Here is a 19,061-nt window from a genome sequence, read left to right on the forward strand (position 1 = left end):
GAGATCTTCAAAAGTTAACGCTGGGTCTCGGCGGAGCTGGAGCTTTATACTCTGTCGGATAGGCCCGTCTCGGAGCCCCAAAACGAACTGATCTCGCAATAAGGAATCTCCATCACCCAGACCATGATCGGGTCGCCCTTTCAATCGAACAAACTGCTCACGTAGCTTCAACGCATAAGCCCGTAAGGCTTGCCTAGGACCTTGTCGAAAGTTGAAGAACTGAGCCCGAAGGGCGGCCACGGGGGTAGTATCCCCATACAGTTCCGCCAAAAAGTCAAAGATGGCCTTGGCGGTGGCTCGTGCAGTGCTGGGTGCAGCAAGAACTTCCCTCTTTGCTTCTCCCTCCAGGGAGCCCAGAACAAACTGTATCTTCTGTGCATCACTCAGCCCCTGGAGGCCAGCCAGGTATTCAGTTTGCGTCCTCCAGTCCTGGAGATGTAGTTCTGATCCCGGTCCTCCATAACGCTGGGCCCAAGGGGCTCCCATAAACACGGGCATGACCTGCGGTCTTGCAGCCACCATCTCTTCGTCGGCCATAGTGAACCTGTGGCCGCTTCAACTCGCGGTGGCAACAACCCTGCCGACTACGCCACTTTATGTCACCGGGTCGGGGGAGGAGTGGACGCCAGATGACCGGCCGTCCCAGCCCCCGACTCACGTACCACCGCGAGGAGCCAACACCACAGAGGACACAGAGGCAAAGTAATGTAGAAAAACACAGAATCTTTATTGAATAAATTAAGTAAAAACAACCTCAAGCCAACTGGAGGAAGGTGAGGTTTCAGCCGTATAACTGGTCCTTCTCAGGACTCTGGCAGGCAAGGAACAGGTAAGAATTATCAGCGGAACTGCTTCTCTCGGATTCACAGCAGAACTGTCTCTCTTCACAGGATTCGGGTGGACGGAGAGGAGTACGGAATCAGCACAGAGTTGGCTCTTTTCTCGGGGCACAGGCAGGCAGAGAACCGGTAAGAGTTATCAGCGAAACTGTTCCTCTCGGATTCACAGCAGAACTGTCTCTCTCTTCCCAGGATTCGGCTAGACGGAGAGTACGGAATCAGCCACAAGACTGGCTTGCTTCTCGGGGCTCAGACAGGTAGAGGACAGGTAAGAATTATCAGCAGAACTGTTTCTCTCAGATTCACAGCAGAACTGTCTCTCTTCACAGGATTCGGGTGGACGGAGAGGAATACGGAATCAGCCACAGGACTGGCTCTCCTCTCGGGGCTCAGACAGGTAGAGGACAGGTAAGAATTACCCGCAGAACTGTTTCTCTCGGATTCACAGCAGAACTGTCTTTCTCTTCACAGGGCTCAGACAGAGAGAAGATGAGGTTTCCACAGCAAAGCTAGTTCCATTCACAGGGCTCAGACAGAGGGAAGATGAGAATTCCACAGTGAAGCTGGTTCTACTCACAAGGCTCCGGCAGACAGAGAGAGAAGATGAGGATTCCACAGCAAAGCTAGCTCCATTCACAGGGCTCAGACAGAGAGAAGATGAGGATTCCACAGCAAAGCTAGTTCCATTCACAGGGCTCAGACAGAGAGAAGATGAGGATTCCACAGCAAAGCTAGTTCCATTCACAGGGCTCAGACAGAGAGAAGATGAGGTTTCCACAGCAAAGCTAGTTCCATTCACAGGGCTCAGACAGAAAGAAGATGAGGATTCCACAGTGAAGCTGGTTCTACTCACAAGGCTCCGGCAGACAGAGAGAGAAGATGAGGATTCCACAGCAAAGCTAGTCCCATTCACAGGGCTCAGACAGAGAGAAGATGAGGACTCCACAGCAAAGCTAGTTCCATTCACAGGGCTCAGACAGAGAGAAGATGAGGTTTCCACAGCAAAGCTAGTTCCATTCACAGGGCTCGGACAGAGAGAAGATGAGGATTCCACAGCAAAGCTAGTTCCATTCACAGGGCTCAGACAGAGAGAAGATGAGGTTTCCACAGCAAAGCTAACACTTCACAATGCCCCGTAACTATTAAAGAGGAGAAAAGGAGAATTTCACCACTAGATGACTTCTTCCACCGGTCTCCATCCAATGAGTCGCGGACGATGTCTCCACAGCCAGGACCGCTTCCCCAATGTCACTGCATTACACCTCCACTCGTGCTCAACTGCAACTCGCACAAATCTGCACACGTGTTTACATTAATGAACAACACTGCAAAGTCTCGTCACTCACAAACTAGGGCGGAGACAGGGGGTCTGGTCCACTGCACCTCTCTCAATCTCTTGGACTTTTTCCAATGGAGCGTGGGGCATTCAACTTCCTCCAAAAAGACAAAATTACACTTCATGCAGCCTCATCACATCCTCCAAACAGATTTCTCATATCACAGTCCTAACATCAACAACACTTATCTTCTCATCACGTCCTCCACCAGATTTCTCATTTCTCACTCCAAACATCAACAGCACTTATCTCTTATCCGCCACAGTTCTCCTCTCCACATCTCCAGATTCACCCGAATATCTCCCGCCGCTATTCCTCTCTCCTTCCTCCTTCATTGAAGATGAAATGTCCTTTTATCCTTCCCAACTGACAACGCGTCCCAATCGCGATCGCAATCATCCTCTCCCGCACCTGTTTTGTATCAACTAATCATCCTCCGTCTCTGCTCGGAGTTTTCCGGAACTGGAGTCTTCCGGGTCCCACACCGGAAATCCCTCCCCTCGGAAACCCGGCTGTGATTAAAAGGTTCCGCCTGCCTTTGTCACCCCGGTGACACTATCATTGTACAGCTTAATGATTCCAATCCGGGTCTGCACCCTATGCAATTTGGATTTCGATCTCTTCACTCGACTGAAACGGCTGTTTGTGTTTTTGTCGAGAAGGTGAAGTTTTATTTAGATAAAAACAGTTATGTTGCTGCTGTTTTTGTTGATTTTAAGCGTGCGTTTGATACTGTGAATCACTTTAAGCTCTTGTCTAGACTGTTAACATTTGGCTTTAGTAATCAAACAGTTAAATGGATACAGTCTTATTTATCGGATAGAAAACAATGTGTGCAAATAAAGAATTGTAAGTCACCCTATCTTCAATATACACAGGGATCAATCTTAGGACCTCTGCTATTTTCACTGTATGTGAATAATTTGCCTAATGTGTGCAAAAATGTCGACACGATTATGTATGCTGATGATACGGTAATTTTTGCACATGCCAAAATTGCTGATGATGCAGCCCATCTGCTTTCATTTGCTTTAAATGATTTGTAAAAATGGCTGATTGATTCATGCTTGTGTCTTTATGTTAAAAAGACTGTATCAATGTTTTTTAGTAAACCTAAAACTACTGTGGCCACAGTAAAAGTTTGCTTGGGTGGACAAGAATTAATTAATGTTGAGGAATTTAGGTATCTGGGAGTTCTGATAGACTCGAAATTATCTTTTAAAAAACACGTAAAAAAGTTGTGAAAACTGTAAATGTTAATTTACGGAACTTTAAACAGATTCGTACATCATTAACGGATACAGCAGCGATCACGTTCTTGCACTCTATGATACTGGCTCATATTGAGTACTGTATCACAAGTTGGTCTTATACGAGTCATGCTGCTATTGGGCCAATTGAAGTATGCTACAAAAGAGCATTGCAAATATTAGATAAGAAACCTTCGTCATAATATCATTGTAATATTCTAGTTAAATATAAGTTTTTAAATTTCGCGAATTTCAAATTATTTAAATCAGCCTGTCTAATCTATAAGGTTATACGTGGTCTGGCGCCTCCACCATTGAGTGATTTTATTAAACAAAAGTCTATCAGTACTGTCGGGTCTCGAGTGACTAGAGCCACTATGAGAGGTGACTGTGACTTGGCGTTTAGACGGACTACCTTTTCACAGACGCTCTATCATATCAGGGGGTGAGCTCCTGGAATAGTATTCCTCAGTCAGTGAGGGAAAGTACAAGTTTTCTGATTTTTAGGAGTTGTTTAAAAGTATGGTTGAGGGACACACAAATATGTGAGCATGTTTAGTAATCATTAGTTTATATATCAGATGTAAAATAGAGTTAGTGTATTATAAAAATAAAGGGGATAGAATTATTAATTCAATTCAATTCAAATTTATTTGTATAGCGCTTTTCACAATACACATTGTCTCAAAGCAGCTTTACAGAAATTGCATTTCGGAAATGTACATAGAAAAATACAGTTAGTTAATCAAGTATTAATTTATGGCATAACATATCGCCAGCTTTGAGTCGTCTCTTCACAGGCGTCGAGTCGTCTCTTCACAGGCGTTGGGGCATCTGAAGTCTCCGTGAGAGGCTGGATACAAACTGGAGCTGACGAACGCTATTTACCTCGGGACTAGCGTCCCGAGATAACAGCAGAAAGGCAGATGGGAAATAATTAGCATAGCTGATGTTCATAATGTTAATGCATTCGAACTGATTCAGCAGTAGTATCAAAGGTTAAGCATTAAGTGAATGCTTGGTTAAAGAGATGCGTCTTTAATCTAGTTTTAAACTGGGACAGCGAGTCTGAGTCTCGTACAATATCAGGAAGGCTATTTTAGAGTTTAGGAGCTAAATGCGAGAACGCCCTCCCTCCTTTAGTGGACTTAGATATCCTAGGAATGACCAGAAGCCTCGAATTTAGTGATCTTAAAGAGCGCGATGGATTTTATGGCGATAGAAGGTCTGTTAAATACACAGGAGCTAAACCATTTAGGGCTTTATAGGTCAGTAGGAATACTTTGTAATTGATACGTAACTTAATAGGTAACCAGTGTAGAGATGATAAAATAGGTGTTATATGATCATATTTTCTTGATCTAGTAAGAACTCTAGCAGCTGCATTTTGCACTAACTGTAGCTTGTTTATTGAGGATGCAGGACAGCCAGCTAATATAGCATTACAGTAATCTAGTCTCGAGGTCATGAATGCATGAACTAACTTTTCTGCATCATAAACAGATAGCATGTTGCGTAGCTTAGCAATGTTTCTAAGGTGGAAAAAGGCTGTTCTTGTAATATATGAAATATGATTTTTGAAAGTCAAGTTGCGGTCTAGTATAACACCCAGGTCTTTTACTGTAGTGGATAAAGTAACAGGACATCCTTCTAAATTAAAGTTGTATTGTAAGGGATTTTGTGGGTAGTTTTTTGGACCAATAAGTAGTACCTCCGTTTTATCTGAATTTAATAGCAGGAAATTACACGTCATCCAGCATTTTATATCATTTAGACACTCTGTCAATTTAGATAAGTTAGTGTTTTCATCTGGTCGTGATGAGATATATAATTGAGTGTCATCAGCATAACAGTGGAAATTAATTCCATGTTTTCTTATAATATTACCAAGTGGCAGCATGTATATTGAGAATAGCAGAGGGCCTAACACCGATCCTTGCGGCACTCCATAGTCTACTGACGTTATCTTTGATTTTTCCCCATTTAAACAGACAAAATGGTAACGGTCTGATAAGTACGATCTAAACCAACTTAATGCCTGTCCCTGAACACCAGTGTAGTTTTGTAGTCGATCCAAGAGTATTTTATGATCGATAGTATCGAACGCAGCACTAAGATCGAGTAGAACTAGTATTGAGATACAGCCTTGGTCAGAAGCTAAAAGTAAATCATTTGTAATTTTAACTAGCGCAGTTTCTGTGCTATGATGCGGTCTGAATCCCGACTGGAATTTTTCATAGATATCATTTTCTTGTAAGAAAGAGCACAATTGAGCTGACACAACTTTTTCTAGTATTTTAGACATAAATGGAAGATTTGAGATGGGTCTGTAATTTGCTAGGTTATTTGGATCTAATTGCGGTTTCTTAATGAGTGGTTTTATTACTGCCAGCTTGAATATTTTTGGAACATGACCTAAAAATAAAGACGAGTTAATAATATTAAGAAGAGGCTCTTCGACTACAGGTAACACTTCTTTCAGTAGTTTAGTGGGTATTGGATCTAATAAACATGTTGTTGGTTTAGATGCAATGATAAGTTTATTTAGCTCTTCCTGTCCTATAGTTGTAAAGCGGTGTAGTTGTTCCAGAGGGGCCTTAATTGAGGCTGAATCATAAGACATCATAGAGGATTGTATATTTACAATTGTGTTTCTGATGCTTTCTATTTTCTCATTGAAGTAATTCATAAAATCATTACTACTATATTGTAATGGATTATTTTGCTCTGGTGATGTTTGTTTATTTGTTAGTCTAGCCACGGTGTTGAATAAAAACCTTGGATTATTTTGGTTATTTTCTATTAGTTTGCGGAGATGCTCAGCCCTGGCTGCTTTTAGAGCCTTTTTATAACGTGACATACTGTCTTTCCACGCGATTCTAAAGACCTCTAAATTAGTTTGTTTCCATTTACACTCTAAGTTACGAGTTTCTCTCTTGATTGCATGCGTAGCACTGTTGTACCATGGTGCTTTAGTTTTCTCTCTAACCTTTTTTAATCTAATTGGTGCAACAATATCTAGTGTACTAGAGAAAATGGTGCTCAAACTGCTAGTCATTTCCTCTAGTTCATCTGTTTGTTTGGGTGCACTGAGCAGCTGAGATAGATCAGGTAAGCTATTTGAGAATCTATCTATAGTGGTTGGAACGATTGTTCTGCCTGGTCGATAACGTGGCGCAACATGACAAATTTCAGCAGTACGTATTATACAAGTTACCATGTAATGATCAGTGAGATCATCACTTTGCGGTATAATATTTATAACAGTTGGATTGGTTCCATATGATATAATTAAATCTAGTGTATGATTTAGACGATGAGTGGGACCACTGACGTTTTGCGTGACCCCAAAGGAGTTTAATAAATCTGTAAACGCAGCCCCTAATGCATCATTTGTATTATCTACGTGTATGTTAAAATCTCCAACAATTATTGCTTTATCGACATTGACCAATAGATCTGAGAGAAAGTATGCAAACTCTTTTAGGAAGTCAGCATAGGGCCCTGGAGGTCTATATACAGTAGCCAAGGCTAGAGATAATATGGATTTGTTTCTTGCATCTAAGAGCGTAACATTTAGCACAAGTACTTCAAACGAATTAAACCTGTGACCTGTTTTCTGAGTAACATTAAGAATATCTCTATAGATTGTTGCAACACCGCCGCCACGACCGATCAGACGGGGCTCATGCTTATAACAGTATCCTGGTGGAGTAGACTCATTTAGACCGAAATAATCATTTGGTTTAAGCCAGGTTTCAGTAAGGCAAAGTACATCGAAACTATTATCTGTGACCATTTCATTTACAATAACCGCCTTAGGTGTGAGCGATCTAATGTTTAGAAGACCTAGCTTTAGAAATTGTTTTTGTTCACTGATATTTAGATTTTCTGGTTTAATTACAATAAGATTTTTGCTAGATCCTACACTAGATTTATTTTTTGGCCTCACTAAGCGAGGAATAGACACAGTTTCTATATAATGTTCTACACTACTTATATCAATTAATATATTAGTGTGATATGGATTGTGTAATAGGAGGGTTGTGTAAAAGGGGTCAGTGTAATATGGCTTGTCCTAATATGTTGTGATCACTGTTACTGTCCTTGCTTCTCTGTATGTAGCCTGTGCATTAGTGTGTCTGTATGTATTTATGTGTAACATCTACCTGTTTAGGGGTCTGCAGATGGAAATTAACCTATGGCTATAATCAGGCATATTTACATTTGTGAAAAATGTTCATTAATATGTATTGTGCCTTTTGTCTACAAATAAAATAATAATAATACTAATAATAAATAATTTACAGAGTTTCGAAGGGCCCTCATGGAATATCTTCGGAATGTTTGTCTTTGTTTTTAGTTTTGTTTGTTTGACCATGGGTCTCATTGGTCATGAGTTAACTATTTCTAATTTTTATGTCTTTATTTTTATTAATTTATCTATTATTATAGTAATTTTCATCCTCAATGTTTTTTTTGTGTGTTACTTCTAGTCCTTGACCTTGTGCAATGCTAGTTATGTGGTTGTTTTTCTGTCATGTTATCTATGTGGATCGTGTTGGGTGGGGTGGGGTTGAGCATTGTGAGCTGGTGTGTGTGTGTGTGTTGAGCTGGTGTGTGTGTGTTGTTGTGTTTTGTTGTGCTGTTTAAGATCGTGATATTTTCTCTGCTGTTTTGGTTCTTTTTTTCTTTTTTTTGCTTTGATGTATTGGAGGACCCCCTCGAAAACTAGATGTTTCATCTCAAGGGGTTAATCCTCGTAATAAAGATATGTTTAAATAATATGGTCTTATCCAGATCCAAGCTCTTTTTCAGGAGGGGCTTGACAACTGCAGTTTTCAGGGAGTTTGGAAAACTCCCAGAGAGAAGTGAGGCATTTACCACTTCTAGGAGATCTGCTTCTAAGCTGTGTAACACATTTTTGAAGAAAGATGTGGGAAGTGCGTCAAGGGCGCAGGTTGATGTTTTTAGGTGCTGTACGGTTTCTTCCAAAATTTTGCCATCAATTTCTTTGAAATCAGACATAGTAACTACTTTCTTAGGCTGTTGTCTGATCTGTCTGACCCCAGCGCAACTCAAGGATGAGCTGATCACCTTTCTGATATTATTGATTTTCTCAGAGAAGAAGGAAGCAAACTCACTGCACTTTCTCACTGAGAGCATTTCACTGGGAATCTGGCTTGGGGGGTTTGTCAGTCTCTCTACAGTAGCAAAAAGAGTGCGCGTGTTGTTTATATTGCTGTTTATAATATTCGAGAAGAAAGTCTGTCTAGCTTTGCCTAGTTCCTTATTGAAAGCATGGATGCTGTCTTTGTAGATGTTATTTTGGACTACAAGTTTTGTCTTCCGCCACATGCGCTCTGCTTTTCTGCATTGTCTTTTCATATTTTGCACTGCTGTTGAGTTTCTCCAAGGTGCTTTTTGTCTGCCACTCTTCTTCCTGACTTTCACAGGAGCAATATCATCAATTACACTCTTAACTTTTGAGTTAAAAGAATCAAGGAGAAAATCAACAGAGTCAGCAGATATGCTTGGTGTTAAAGATAAAGCCTTCATAAATAGTACACTAGTGTTCTCATTTAAGCATCTCTTCTTGACAGACACAGATCTAGCTTCAATGGCAGGAGAGATCAATATATCAAAGAAAATAAAAAAATTATCAGACAGTGCTACATCCTTAATAACAATCGATGAAATGTTTAGACCCTTACTGATAAGTAAATCTAGAGTGTGTCCACGATTATGTGTGGGTCCATGTACATGCTGAGTCAGATCAAAAGTTTTTGAAACAGTTTTGATTTCTTTTGCCATATTGTTTTCTGCATTATCTATGTGAATGTTAAAATCTCCAGCAACGGCAAAACAGTAAAACTCTGAGGAAATTGTTGATAACAGTTCTGTAAATTCCTCAGCAAAAGCTGGAGAGTATTTTGGAGGCCTGTAAACAATGATAAGTAAAATGCGTGGAGCACCTTTTAACACAATACCCAGATACTCGAAAGACGGGTAATTCCCAAATGATATTTGCTTACATTGATAGACATCTTTAAAAAGAGCAGCTAAACCTCCGCCTCTTCTAACAGCTCTGCAGACACTCATAAAAGTAAAGTTAGTAGGGGCTGTTTCATTGAGGACTGTTGCACTGCAGCTGTCTTCTAGCCAAGTTTCATTTAGCAACATAAAATCCAGGTTGTAAATGGTTATTAAGTCGTTGACTAGAAGTGATGATCCAAGATGGCGCCGCAGATGGCTGCCTCGGTGTGGAGCTCTCCAGCTATTGTGTTGTTTTTGTTCGTTTGTTCACTACTACAAGTGCTTACTACTCCTGACAACACCCACAAGGTGGCGCGAGTTTCGACACTCAGACCGAACCGATGACGTATCCACACAAACCGAGGCCTCGTTTGTCATTAGTCACGTGATCTTCACGTTAACAACACAAGCCTCGAATCGCGGCTTCATCTGGCACGCCCATTTTTTCTCGACACAAGCTCTAACGCCTCGGTTCAAATGTCACATCACTAGTCCTGTGTTTAGTCATTATTTTCCTATCAGTTTCACCAAAGACGAACTACTGGACATTAGGAAACACACACCAGAAAACTTCTATACAGTTTTTGATTATTCAGACGTTTTGCTGGACATTCTCGTCGGAGGGGCAGCGGTGTTGTTCAAACGCGCGGTCAGACGCAAACGCGGGAAGCGAGCCGGCGCGCTGGTTAAACTCCGCGAGCGCGGCCTGCGCACTGCACTCCCCAGCATTCATCTTGCGAACCTCCGATCCCTTCCTAACAAAATGGACGAACTACTTCTCCTCACAAGGATTAACAAGGATTTTTCTAACTCTGCTGCTCTGTGCTTCACTGAAACCTGGCTGAGTGAAGCCATACCGGACAACGCAATACATCTGCCGGGCTTCCAGCTGTTCCGAGCGGATCGCATCGCGGAGCTAACGGGGAAAACGAGAGGTGGTGGATTGTGTTTCTACATTAACGAAAATTGGTGTTCAGATATAACAACACTGAACAAGATATGCTCTCCTAACTTAGAGACCCATTTCATTAATTGCAAACCTTTCTACTCGCCACGGGAGTTTTCCTCTTTCATTCTCGTGAATGTTTACATCCCTCCAGACGCGTTCGTGAGCGCGGCGCTACAACAGCTGGCTGAAGAAATATCTGAAACGGAACAAAGGCACCCGGACTCTCTTATAATAATTATTGGGGATTTTAAGCAAATCTTTCACGTGAACTACCAAAATACAGACAGCACGTTACATGTCCCACCAGAGACAGTAATATACTGGACCATTGTTACACCACAATAAGGAATGCGTATCACTCCGTCTCACGGGCAGCTTTAGGGCTCTCTGATCACTGTTTGGTTCATCTCATACCGACCTACAGGCAGAAACTGAAATCAGCTAAACCTGGAATAAGGACTGTAAAAAGATGGACTAATGAAGCAGAGCAGAATCTACAGGCCTGCTTTGATTGCACTGATTGGACTGTTTTTGAAGCTGCTACCACCGATCTGGATGAGCTCACAGATACTGTAACATCATATATAAGTTTCTGTGAGGATACATGCATTACTACCAGGACATTCTTATCATTTACTAATGATAAACCATGGTTTACTGGGAAACTCAAACACCTTTGTCATGCCAAAGAGGATGCCTACAGAAGTGGGGATACAATCTTGTATAACCAGGCCAGAAACAGACTGACAAATGAGATCAGAGTTGCTAAAAGAAGCTACTCTGAAAAACTGAAAAAACAGTTTTCATCCAACGACCCATCATCAGTCTGGAATGGCCTGAGGAACATCAGCAACTACAAGTCACCATCCCCCCGATCTGAGGACAATCAACACCTGGCTGACGATTTAAATTCATTTTACTGCAGGTTTGAAAAGCCCTCATTCACACCACACACCGGCTCTGACCTGCACTTCACACATTCACCATCACCTTCTGCACTCCCATTACTCCCCCCTCCTGCCATCCAACCTGAGCTTAAGGTCTGTGTGGAGGACATGAGCCGAGTCTTCAAAAAACAGAAGACTAGGAAAGCCTCAGGCCCAGACGGCATCTCATCTGCTTGTTTAAAAGCCTGTGCTGACCAACTGGCCCCGGTCTTCACGCAGATCTTCAACAGATCATTGGAGCAGTGTGAAGTTCCCTGCTGCTTCAAACGCTCCACTATCATTCCTGTCCCCAAAAAACCCAAAATCACTGGACTTAATGACTACAGACCTGTCGCTCTCACGTCTGTGGTCATGAAGTCGTTTGAAAGACTGATGCTGGCCCACCTGAAGGACATCACTGGACCCCTGCTGGATCCCTTTCAGTTTGCTTACAGAGCAAACAGGTCTGTGGATGATGCAGTCAACATGGGACTGCATTATATCCTGCAACATCTGGACAGACCTGGGACTTATGCAAGGATCCTCTTTGTGGACTTCAGTTCGGCCTTCAATACCATCATGCCTGATCTTCTCACAGCCAAACTGACCCAGCTCTCCATACCATCCTCGATCTGTCAGTGGATCTCCAGCTTCCTGACGCACCGGCAGCAGCGAGTGAGACTGGGGAAACACACATCCAGGACTCTCACCACCAGCACTGGCGCTCCCCAAGGGTGCGTTCTCTCCCCACTGCTCTTCTCCCTGTACACTAATGACTGCACTTCTAAAGACCCCTCTGTCAAGCTCCTGAAATTTGCCGACGACACCACTGTCATCGGTCTCATCCGGAACGGTGACGAGTCTGCTTACAGACTGGAGGTTGAACAGCTGGCTGTTTGGTGCAGTTATAACAACCTTGAGCTGAACACGCTCAAAACAGTGGAGATGATCGTGGACTTCAGGAGGAACAGCCCAGCACTCCCCCCACTCACCATCATGAACAGCACTGTGGAAGCAGTGGAGTCATTCAGGTTCCTGGGCACTTCCATCTCTCAGGACCTGTAGTGGGACAATCACATTGACTCCATTGTAAAAAAAAGCCCAGCAGAGACTCTACTTCCTTCGCCAGCTGAGGAAGTTCAACTTGCCACAGGAGCTGCTGATTCAGTTCTACTCAGCCGTCATTGAGTCTGTCTTATGCACATCCATCACTGTCTGGTTTGGTTCAGCCACCAAATCCGACATCAGGAGACTACAACGGACAGTCCGGACTGCGGAGAGGATTATTGGGGCCCCCCTACCATCCCTCCAGGACCTGTACTCTTCCAGAGTGAGGAAGAGAGCAGGTAAAATCATCACAGACTCCACTCACCCTGGACACCTCCTGTTTGAACTGTTACCGTCAAGAAGGCGACTCAGATCACTGGCCACTAGAACATCTCGGCACAGGAACAGTTTCTTCCCACAGGCCATTTCCCTCCTGAACAGTTAACACTCCTCCCAAGGCATTTGCCTTTAAGTGCAATACTCCCACTGTTTAGTGCAATATCCTACAATTCAGGTGATACTTATATGTAGATTTATGTATTTATAATATTCAAAACACTGTAAATATGTTCATAATCTGTAAACCTGGAAATGTCTATTCTGACTAAACCCAACTGTGATAGTTTTATTCTCATATATTTTTATTTTTATTCTTTATTCTTATAATTTGTAGTATTAAGTTTCATGTTTCTTATTGTATTTCTATATGTCCACTGGAAGCCTCAGCACCAAAACAAATTCCTTGTGTGTGCAAGCACACTTGGCAATAAAGCTCTTTCTGATTCTGATTCTGATTTATTTTTAAGTGAGCGGATGTTTCAGAGTGCTAACTAACCGTCTTAGTTTTTGTCCTCACAGCAATCTTAGTTTGTCGTGTAATAGGCACCAGATTAGATGGGTTTGCTGTACGGCCTTTGAAGGCCTTAGACTTTCTTTCATGTAATCGAACAGCAATAGAGAAAGATACAGGCACACTGGGTTCCCGCTTGTTCTGTAAATATTTGAGAAAGTTATTGTTATCATAGCGGGGACCCGACACATATCACTGAGAGCTGGTATCAGTTGTTTTTGGATCACCTGGAGCCGCTGGAGGAGGGTGTGGGCCCTGGCGCTGTGGCAGAGGCCGAAGAGCTCCCACAGGGGGAGTGGGAGGGCGAGCTGGGCCCGTAGGCTTTGGTGGTTGTGGGGCCTGCTGTTTTTTGGTTGGTATCTGGGGGTCACAACTGTGGCCATTCTGTTGATAAGGTTGCCTCTGACTCCAGAAAAGATTGAAGTTATCAATGAAATTCACTCCTTTTATATTGCAGGTTTTTTGCTGCCATGTATTAAGCCCAAGCAACCGTGAAAACCTGTTTGTTCCTCTTGCTGGGAGTGGTCCACTGATGAATGTTTGAACTTTCAGTCTTTTAAGTGTTTTAACCAGCACATGGTTGGATCATTTTATCAATGAAGTTGTAGTTCCTGAGGAATGGTGCGAAAACCTTCGAATGTCCAGATCGGCACTTATCAACCTCAGCGAAATCTGAGGAATAGTCAATCTAATTCCTGTTTACACCGGCACGCGCACACCCAGTGTAGGTGAATGGTGACATGATCCGCGTTTACAGACAATTTAATGTTGACGGAGATCAATTCTAATACGCAATTAAAAGGCTGGTGTGGACGGAGATCGTATTCGTTTTAATTCTCCGTTTCTAAACTAAAACCCAGTAGTGTGGATGAGGCCTGAGTGTCTGAGGAACATCAGAGGCACAGCATCTGGATGTTCTTGCAGCAGTGACCAAATGTTTCTGTCGTTAAAATGTTTTATGCCATTCACAATAATTGATTTTTTTGGAATGATCTATTTGCTGGTGAGGTTCTCTGTAGAACAATTTGTTTTGGAATAACATTTTAATACCAACTGTATAGTTTCACGATGATCTAGATCTGGGCAGTCTTGAAGCTGAATAGCTGCTGTTTCAGTTGGTCTTCCTTGTAAAACATGTATCACAGCAGGACTGATCCCTGGCAAACAAGGACCGCCATGGATGAAGGATGGCCAACCATCCTCCCGGCCATTAGGAAAAGGTCACTGTCCACTAGAATTTGGGATGTGGACGGCACAAGATGATCTGGCTCACCCTCAGATAAAAGGTTGTTCCAGTGTTACCTACAAAAGAGGTTTGTGAAAGATAACATCTGGCCACATTTTGCTACTGTAAAGCATTCACATTGGTCTATTATCTTTTTGTGTGCAAGTTAACACACAAGGTGATTGGAATCAACAGTTAACACATCTCACCTAAATTGATCATGAAGCACTTTTGTCAGTTTTAAAACTGCAGTACTTCTATATTGAATCACGAGCAAAACTTTAAGTTCATTTACAGGACTTATTTAACACCAGCTCATCTCCATAAGATCTTTCCTAATGTTTCCCAATTGTGTTTCAAGTGTAAGTCTAATATTGGCACAGTGATGCATATGTTTTGGAGCTGTGACATGATCAAGGTGTACTGGAAAGAAATACATAAAATTGTTCAGAGGATTATAAGTAAATCTTTTTCTCTATCCCTGAGTATCTATCTCCTGAATTACTGAATTACACCTCAACCATGATCTAGAATGTGTTTTATATCTTTGTACCTACTTAGCGAGAAAATATATACTCCTGTTGTGGTCCACTCCTCATGTCCCTTCTGTTAATATGTGGATGAATCAAATTGCTACTTTCCTTCCTTTAGAAAAGCTAACTTGTGACTTACGCCGAAGACCTGACATCGCATTTGTCTCTCGTGCTTTCACTGCTGTGTGCAGTTCATAGGTATGTCCCCAAATTATTTTTTGTCTTATATTTATATCATATTATGTTCTTATATTAGAATATCACATCAGTAAGAGTGCCGTTTTCCCGTGCACAATTGCAACTGTGATATTTATGTTATACAACAGTTAAATTAACAATAAGTTAACATTGTGAGTTACTTTTTAGACACAATATTGTCAATATTGTTTGTTTTCCCTTTATTTCGCCGACTAGAATTTCATAATGAAACCGTAGCAGAGTCTCAATGCAACAGACAGCGATGATTTCTGGACTGAAATCCGCGTTTTGAACGAATCATTTGCTGCTTTCCCGAATGAATCAGCCATTTGAACAAATCGGTTGAATGAATGAATGACTCCCTCAACTCACTTATTAATTAGTGACTTGCCGCCGCCTACTGGCGGTTTTAGTTTCATATTTAAAGTACCCTTTAGTTAAAACATCAAAATTAGAAATCATTTCATATAAATATTGATTTAAAAAAATATCTCATAGCTTTATTTATGCAATTGTAAATGGAGTGTAAATATATTAATGCCGCTTCTGCAACGATGGATTTTGATTGAATTATTTAATTTGACAGGTAACAGTGGTACTGTATAATTATTGTATAATTAAGTATTATTGTATAAATAAGTATAATTACTGTATAATTTGAATGTTAGTATTTGACGTAAAAGGTGATGCATAACTCTAAATAAGTTTAGAAAGAATGTCCATATATGGGTGAAAATCCCCCTGGAAATCAATTTAAGGTGGCAAATATTGTACATTAATTAAAAAAATAATGTCTGTCACTGCTGTGAACTGACCACTGCATAGAATATGAAAAATATGAATATCTTCGTGAGTCAGCTGTCAACAACAGGCCTAAACCAGCCATGGCACCAGCACAAAAACACAATCAGTAAAATATCTAATTATTATCAACAAAACGTTGAAAATATTGAGATATATTTTTGTCAATATTGCACACCCCTAATGTACGGTATGAATTTAGATTTCTTCAGGTCTTAAAAAGGTCTTTAAAAGCCTTAAATTTGACTTTAAAAAGTGTGCAGGAACCCTGTAAACGGTTAGACAGTTACCTAGCAAGTCAGTTATTTTCAGTAAATGGATTAATACGCTTCTTGGTCCCCATTGCTTTTGCTCTATAGTTCTCACCAAAATGAAGAGAAAGAAGGACATCATGTCAATTACAGCTACTGTGACTAATACTGAATATGTAATGCAAATGTAAAAATATAATGGAAATGCAAATACATGTTGAATGATTATAAACATGGTATTTTGCCTGTTAATGCCAATAAATTTCTGCAGTGCAGAAAATGATATGACAACAATAAGGTCTAAATGTAAGTCACTTTTACCCACTTTTTGCGCCACTGTTCGCCATGTCGGAGCTGTAAAAGGTTGAACGATTAGTTTCACAAACCTGTCAAGACCTTCAGAAAAACCTTTCTTGAGAAACATTAAAGGGATAGTTCACCCAAAAATGAAAATGCTGTCAGTAATTAATCTCCCTCATGCTGTTCGACCCCGTAAGACTTTGGAAAGTATTCTCGTCGCTTGATAAACTTTGAGCCAGAGATTGAGTCACTGTAGTCACTTGGACTATTTTAACGATGTCTTTAATAACTTTTCGGGGAACAAGTTTCAATCCCTTAGAAGTCTATGGAGGAGTGATCCAGATCTCAGATTTAATCACAAATATCTTAATTTGTGTTGCGAAGATGAACGAAGGTCTTACGGGGTTGAACAACATGAGGGAGAGAAAATACTGACAGAATTTACATTTTTGGGTGAACTATCCCTTTAACTGTTTTGGGCTGTTCATCTGTGACTTTCTGACTCTGGGATACTGAAACTGCTCGTACAAATTTGTGTAACAACTTCCAGTGTTTTTTACTTGTTGGAACTTGAAAATGCAACTTGACGAGTGACGTGACCTCGACGTCTGGGTTAGCGGTAGCATGAGCATCAGGCAAGTGTTTTTTTTTTTGCAACATGTTTTTATTGAAAACTGAATCGAGTTACATAAAATAGGCAACTTTTAGAATTTATATTTTAAACAGATAACAGAAGACAAGAAAGGAAAAGGACATAACCAAACTAAACCATACCCAGGCTTACTTAAAATCATATACAAATATGAAATATAACAGGACTTAGTCTGGTAAGACCTGGAAGTCTGCATAATATGATAGAAAGGGCTGCCAGATGTAAAAAAAAACTTGTCAGTGTTTCCTCTCATCGCGTATTTGATTTTCTCAAGTTTTAAGAAATGCATAGCATCAGTAAGCCACTGTGACACTGACGGAGGATTTGGAGATTTCCACTGTAAGAGAATTCAACGTCTGGCCAATAAAGATGTGAATTTGAGAATCGATGTCTTCAGGATTACTAGAAAATACTTTTTGTCAGGGTTTATTGTGTCTCACAGCTTGACTTTCAGCTTCCCATTTTTTCTTCTCTTTCATTATAAATGCATGAACATTATCAAACGTTCACCTCTTTCTGTGTGTTTGTTCAGGATCACAGTGTGAGACACATTCTCCTGTTATCTCTGTAAAGCTGCTTTGAAACAATCAGTATTGTAAAAAGCGCTATATAAATAAAGGTGACTTGACACAGAGACCGGCCATACTGACCGTCGATCCATGATGTGGGAATGAACAATAAGACACTCACACTGACAGACAGTAAGAGGTTTTATTTTTAGCACAAATGTGGTTTTGTAAAACCATAACACCACACATGCCTGTACACAGTTGTAGTTTTACAGAAAATAAAACAGCTAGAAAAAAAACAGTTTAGTTCTCAAAATGACACATGGAAAAGCATAGAAATTGCTATAATTTGAACTGAAAACAATAATAAACAGCAATAATTTCTCCAATCAAGCAAACATATACTTCTGGAAACCGTTTTTGAAACATGTCGGAAAAAAGAATCTCATATTCACTGATACACTAATGGACAGATTAAATGTAGCGTTCACAAACATAAATGAGAATCTCAGACCTGAAAGGACTAAAAGCAGATGTAGGAGTGATGTTAGATGATAGAAGTGAAGCTTATGAAACATGTTTGCATTCGTCTTGGATAATGACGCTTATGCGAAACGTCCTATAGAGATTAAGTAGAAATTACTTCCAACTAAGTTCACTTTTCAACCCTAGAGTAACCTATAGAGAAGATGCTCTTCATTGCCACCAATGATGAAGCAAACATGTCTTCGGCGGCCGGCAGATCTCACCAAATTTACCTGGCGGTGTGATAGTTTGTGTCTGATAGTGAGCAGGCAAACACTGGTTGACAATGACATCACAAGCGACAACCACATAGCACTCAATCGCTTTTACACTCTCAACTTCACACGGCAGTTTCTTCTTTTTTGTGACAATGTACACAGTGAACGCTTTCCTGCTTGTGCACAGGTTGAGTCTGTCTCTGATGCCTTCTCCATTGCAGATCTTTATAATGCCTGCTTCGTCATCAATAAAGGACTGGAGAGAAGGTCTGTCACTGCCACAAAGTTTCTGCTGTGTTAGGTACTTTGCCCAGGCATCTAAATCAGTTCTTGTGAAAGTTTCTGAGAGAATATGATTTTTTTTAAAATTATTATAAGCATTGTTATTCTTATTTTTCTGGCAGGGAGAACTGTTAAAACTAGCATCAGATGAGAGAATATGTTTTTTTTCAGATTGATCATAATCGTCGTTTTCTCTGTGAATATGGCAGGGATCTTTGACATCATTAAAACTGTCATCAGTGAACATCAGAGTGACGGGGAGAACGAGGAGAAGGAGGAGAACCGCAGATCTCATCCTGAGAACGAGAGTGACAGACACTTACAGCTTCACAA

General features: G+C 41.0%; 1 protein-coding gene across 1 annotated transcript in view; it reads left to right on the top strand.

Moving 5' to 3' along the window:
- The first annotated feature begins 496 nt into the window (after positions 1–496).
- LOC143737866 (uncharacterized) overlaps positions 497–19,061 on the top strand; it is a 41,548-nt gene continuing 22,983 nt past the window's right edge. Inside the window, exons 1-5 of the mRNA XM_077229725.1 lie at positions 497–702; positions 891–968; positions 1,169–1,247; positions 18,634–18,742; positions 18,938–19,036. Coding sequence (XP_077085840.1) covers positions 497–702; positions 891–968; positions 1,169–1,247; positions 18,634–18,742; positions 18,938–19,036 — 571 coding nt within the window. The remainder of the gene's footprint in view (positions 703–890; positions 969–1,168; positions 1,248–18,633; positions 18,743–18,937; positions 19,037–19,061) is intronic.

Source organism: Siphateles boraxobius, unplaced genomic scaffold (genome assembly GCF_051911475.1).
Source record: "Siphateles boraxobius isolate OS27281-9 unplaced genomic scaffold, OSU_SipBor_1 130, whole genome shotgun sequence".
In the NCBI taxonomy this organism is placed as follows: Eukaryota; Metazoa; Chordata; class Actinopteri; order Cypriniformes; family Leuciscidae; genus Siphateles; species Siphateles boraxobius.